At 37.9% G+C, this 5016-nt stretch overlaps 1 protein-coding gene across 1 annotated transcript; it reads right to left on the bottom strand.

Annotated features, from left to right (window-relative positions):
* Positions 1-802: 802 nt before the first annotated feature.
* LOC130721391 (calcium uniporter protein 4, mitochondrial-like) lies at positions 803-3107 on the bottom strand. The gene is made up of 2 exons (XM_057572185.1): positions 2431-3107; positions 803-1629 (listed from the first exon to the last, which is right to left on the bottom strand). Exons 1-2 carry the CDS (start codon positions 3037-3039, stop codon positions 1150-1152), a joined length of 1089 nt encoding a protein of 362 aa, XP_057428168.1. The 5' UTR covers positions 3040-3107; the 3' UTR covers positions 803-1149.
* Between the last annotated feature and the right edge of the window lie 1909 nt (positions 3108-5016).

Genomic DNA, 5016 nt, shown 5'->3' with positions numbered 1-5016 from the left:
GGTGCGTTGGGCTTCACAATACAAGACATAAAAAGTTGGCCTGACCTGGTCCGACACGAAAATTTACTAACTTGACATGGGTCGGGTTTTGATGGATGAGTCAGCCTGTTTGCCCGATTTTTATCTTTTCATAATCATGTTAAAATATGTTTAAAAAATGTTAAAATAAAGAATAGTAATAACATATATATTTGTTTCCCTATGTTCATGTGTTTTATTTTTTATAAAGTAGGAAAATCATTATTTAACTTTTAACTATTTATAATTTTTTTATTAACATTTTAAAAAAGTAATGGCCGATGGACGAACCTGTTTAGCCTGCCGCCCGTGAAGGTTTGAGCTAGCTTGGTATATTAGTAGCTCACTTAAAATTTGAGTCTAGTCTAACCTAACCTGAAATTATATTGGCCTAATGTGTGGTCTACCACAATTGTCACGTCCCTACTCAACATCCCTTGACACGCTAAATTTTGGAGCAACTAATTCAGACTCGCATCTCATTTCCTCATCTCTTCTTGGGGTTGAACCCTTAATAAAATATGTTAAAGATGCCTTAAAAAAAAGGAAATTATGCTACTTCAAATATCTCAATAGAAAATGAGGCGGTCGCCTCTCCATGTGAAAAAATAAACTTATTTAATAAATAGTTAATAAATGTTGTATTTCTCCCTTAAATTTTCGTATACTATCTCTTTAGGCTCCACTCCTCAATTGAGTCCCCTTATCCATTATTTAAGGAGCAAGATACTTTTTTTTGTTTCTATATGATGTTGATTGTGATTTTGTGAGAAAACATGTTATGTATTGAATTGTTTTATCATGAAATGTATTGTAGTATTGCTCTTGTGTACGAGGTTTGTTTGTCCCTATTCGCTATTCGCTTGATACAAGTTTCGTTTTGTCCCCTTCGTGGTACTAATGTGATCTTCCTCTTAAGATTTTTTTCTCCAAGACCGCACAAAGCCCTTGGCATTATTAATACTCTCTTTTTCTATTGTAAAGAAAAGCGACTTCGGTCAAACTGATAAAAATTTCAGTTATCAACTTTAGTAAATATACACTCTAGTTTTTGCTATCTTTGAAAAAGGTTTCATCAGGCTGCATGGTGATCACTTGATAATATTTAGACAGTGATCCCCACAAGATTCTTCAACGGACTCCAAAAAATGTCTCTTGTGAATGGTGGAAGGAAGGTTCAGATTTTGCACTACCATGGTGATGAGGACAACATGCCTTGCAGAGCTCGTTGTACCTTTGGATGTCAAAGTTGTGTGCCTTCATGAGGCGCTCTTGCTTGGCCTTGAATCGGCGATGGAAGTAGCCCTGGAAGGTGGGCTCTGTGGAGGTTCTGAGGAAGAAAAGGTAAGCAAGTGCAAAGTGCATGGAAGTAACGAAGAAGCATATGGGTTCCATTACGTCCCAACTCAACTCCCAGAAAGTGAGCCTCATGAACCCAAGAGTCTGCACTATCAAGAAGCCTAGCCCACAATAAAGCTCGGCTCGAACCTGGGCTTTTGCTTTGTCATCAATCATTGCCTTTTGATTCTCCATGTGTTCTAGCTCCTTCCTCTTTGGGTCGTTGGGCTTTGATATTGATTGATTGATTAAGCTTTCTATTGATTTTGCAACCTGTAACACAAAAATGAAATCATAAAAACTTTATAAAAAAGTACTCAATGGAAAAATCATGGAAAATTACTGGCTGGGCTTTTTATTCTTGGGCTTCAAAATAAGAAGCCCATGATAATATTTTCTTCAAAAATTAATTGTCCATAACTTCACGAGATGATGAAGAGTTAAAGAGAATTAAATAATTTTAGCAGCCCTTCATTGAAATTGAAAGGTGCCAAAAATGTTGAAAACGACCTGGTCCTGAAATGAAGGCAGGGGCAGTAAATATTCATGGAGGTTATAGGGGAAGGGCTCAACTGCAGACTGCAGAAGGGTTAGGTCAAAGCAGGTGTCACGGTTTTTAGGAAGGCATGCATAGCGGTTTGTGATTGCGATTCACATCTCAAAACAAAGACTTACCTCATGCTTCACAGAATACGTGCCACCAACACACGATTCTTCACTTATTTTTTTGGGTGACAACAAAATTAAAACACAAAAACTACTCAGAGATTATACGACACCTCTTATCTGACACAAGAAGTAGAGCAACATCCTCTCAAAAGGAACCTAAGAGAGAACATTGCATTGGCAACCTCAGCTTCTTGATTAATCTTGACTTAGTTTTCACTTTGTTAATATTGAATTATAATAAGAATCTAATAAATTTTCAATTCAGCCAGTGATTGGTCAAAAACTGCATTTTTTTTATTAATAGAAATAAATTATTATATGAAACTGATTTAGAAATAAATTATATGAAACTGATATTGAAGGAAACGAGAGTTTCATGTTAGAGTGGAAGAACGGAGTTGTTACCTGCTCTGGCCGGAGAAAAACGACGTTCCCCAAAACGATGACGTTTCCGGAATCATCCAACATCTTCGCAAACTCAACACCTTGTTCGTGATTCTGGCAACACTCGACGCAGATCCGCACGAACTCAGAGTACGAAACTGAGTTCTCAGCAATGTCTCTCAGCTTCGCCTTCACCTTCTCCATCTGCGACGCTCTGAGAACTTTCCTTACTTCAGCCACGGTTATTCCGCTTCCGATCACCGGATCTCCGGCCTCCGGCACCGGAGCGAGGTGGAGGCGATCTCGATCTCCGGCGCTGTTGATGCCTTTGAGTTTCTCCCTGAGCTTCTCGCCGACGGGAAGGGACAGGAGCCTCGCCGTGCCGGAGTGGTACACGGCTCGCCGGAGAAAAAACCTCCGGAAAAATCCTCCGTCGAAGGAGGAGGAATTTTCCGGCGAGGTTAGGTAATCGCGGTGGAAGATTGTTTTCGACGCGTTCGGTGGCACGATGGCTTGCTGCGGCGGAGGCAGAGACGGCGAGACGATTGCGTGATCGGTTGACGCCGCAGTCTGCGGCGTCGTTTTGGCACCATCGAATAGGCGCTTCGTGAAGAGTTTACGAAGCGCCATTGTTGGTTTAGTTTTGTGAGAAATGAGAAGGATCTTCTGAATGCTTCTGTATATGAAGGAAGTTTTCGTCGTTTATATACAGGTCCAACGTTTGAGGAAGAAGAATATTGCCTTTTCTTTTAATTTCAATTAATTTTTGGCATTTATGTGAGTGACGCAATAAAAGAAAATCTCACATATTATTTTGTCTGGATAAATGAGGAGGAGTATCAGGTGTCCTGAGATATTTTTAAGAAGTGAAGAATATATGAGTTTAAATTTGTAAAGTAAATCAATTACAATAGTTGATTGAGAGAACATTATGATTTTGTGGTGAATGGAAATACTAAACAATTAACTACAGAGATATTCTCGCAAAAAGTAGCGGAGCGATTCTCTCACGAGGAGAATCTAAAACAGTACAACATTGTAAATTGAGACCAATAGCAGCAAGACAATTAGCAGGCTTATTAACGTTCCTTGATATGTGAAGAAGACGGGTGTCTAATCTCTTGTCAAAAGATCGTGTAAATCTCGCAATTTAATAGGACACTCGTGGTACGTGAAACTGTCGCCCATGAGAGAGGAAACAATCTGCATCGCATAACGCTTGTTTGTTACCCATGCTCCACAATAACCGAACATTTTGTAGGAGAGCCTGAATCTATGTTAGCTAAGTACTGCCACCCTGTGAGCCAACATCAAAACCACATTGCCACCCTGCGAGCCAACATAGAAACCACATTGCCACCCTGTGAGTCAACAACCACAATGCCAAGATCTGGAGAAGACCCTAATCAAATCACTCATACCAATACGTTAAAGGTCACAATCGAAGGCGCCGACAACATTGAAAGTAATTGAGGACTAAGCAGTTCTAAAAGCCCCAAATGGAGCTTCCAAGCCATGATTATTCTACTTGCTCAAACAACGTATATGCTTCATTTCCTCTAGCGGATCTTGCAGACATAAATGTATAAAAGTATAATTTAATTATAGTTTTAATTATTGATTTTTAATTTAAAATTACTATAATTTAAATATAGTTTTAATTATTATATTTGTTTAATAATTAAACTATAATAATTTTAAATTAAAAATCAATAATTAAAACTATAATTAAATTATACTTTTATACATTTATCACTATCCAACTCAAATCACAACTGCATTAAAATTTCAAGATGGGACCAACTTGATTATTAAGATGGTGGGAGGTTTTAATCAAAATCAAGGAACTCCATCATTTTCCTCATGATGCCCTTTAGATCAGAAGCATCACGTTCTTCTTTTCTAGCCTTCCTTATATCCACCTCTGACACACAAGTCATATGCTGTGGAAGCTCCTCCTTTCCCGAGTCCAGCTCTTCGATTAAGTGGAAATCCCTTGTTTCTTTCCAACAATTTTCCCAATCTGGTGATTAAATCAATTCTACCACACCCCCAATTCGTTGAAGACCCCAATGCGGTTTTCAAGAACTAAAAGACCCCAGAAGAAGAAGAAAAATCCAAACTTTTCATATTTGAGCACGACCCATATTCGAAACTGATCCGAATTTCGCTCCCATGAGCAGAAACAGAAGCTTGAACACAATTTCAACCTGCCTTTGTCGCGAGAGGGTTACCAGAACAGAAGTAGGCACGACCAGAAGGAGAATGAAGGAGAAGAGGATATGAAATTGATGATGATGAAGGAGATGATATAAATTAAAGTTTCTTGCAATATATATCAATTATGTATGTAGCTCAACTGGTTAAGTTTGTGTTTTGCTACTTATAAGTCCCGAGTAACATGAAACATCAGGGGCAACAAATGCTTTTGAGCCAAGATATTTATTATGGATGCTATTTCAGTTTTATTGAATATTAATTATTTTTAGTAAATGAACTTGTGCCTTGCACGAGAGTTATAAATATTAATTAAATATTATAAAAAATATACTTTTTTAAAATCTAATTCGGCTCTACTAAAAAAAAGTATTAACAATTTTTTAAAAA

The sequence above is a fragment of the Lotus japonicus genome, chromosome 5, assembly GCF_012489685.1.
Source record: "Lotus japonicus ecotype B-129 chromosome 5, LjGifu_v1.2".
NCBI lineage: Eukaryota > Viridiplantae > Streptophyta > Magnoliopsida > Fabales > Fabaceae > Lotus > Lotus japonicus.
Note: the sequence above shows the minus strand (reverse complement) of the source record. Positions and strands in the feature narration are given on the sequence as shown.

Bases quoted from the DNA above. Each gene is read 5' to 3' on its own strand.
- LOC130721391 (XM_057572185.1), bottom strand. From the start codon at position 3,039: ATGGCGCTTCGTAAACTCTTCACGAAGCGCCTATTCGATGGTGCCAAA. The intron at 1,630-2,430 runs GTAACAACTCCG...TTTGTGTTACAG, and splicing joins TTTTTCTCCGGCCAGAGCAG to GTTGCAAAATCAATAGAAAG.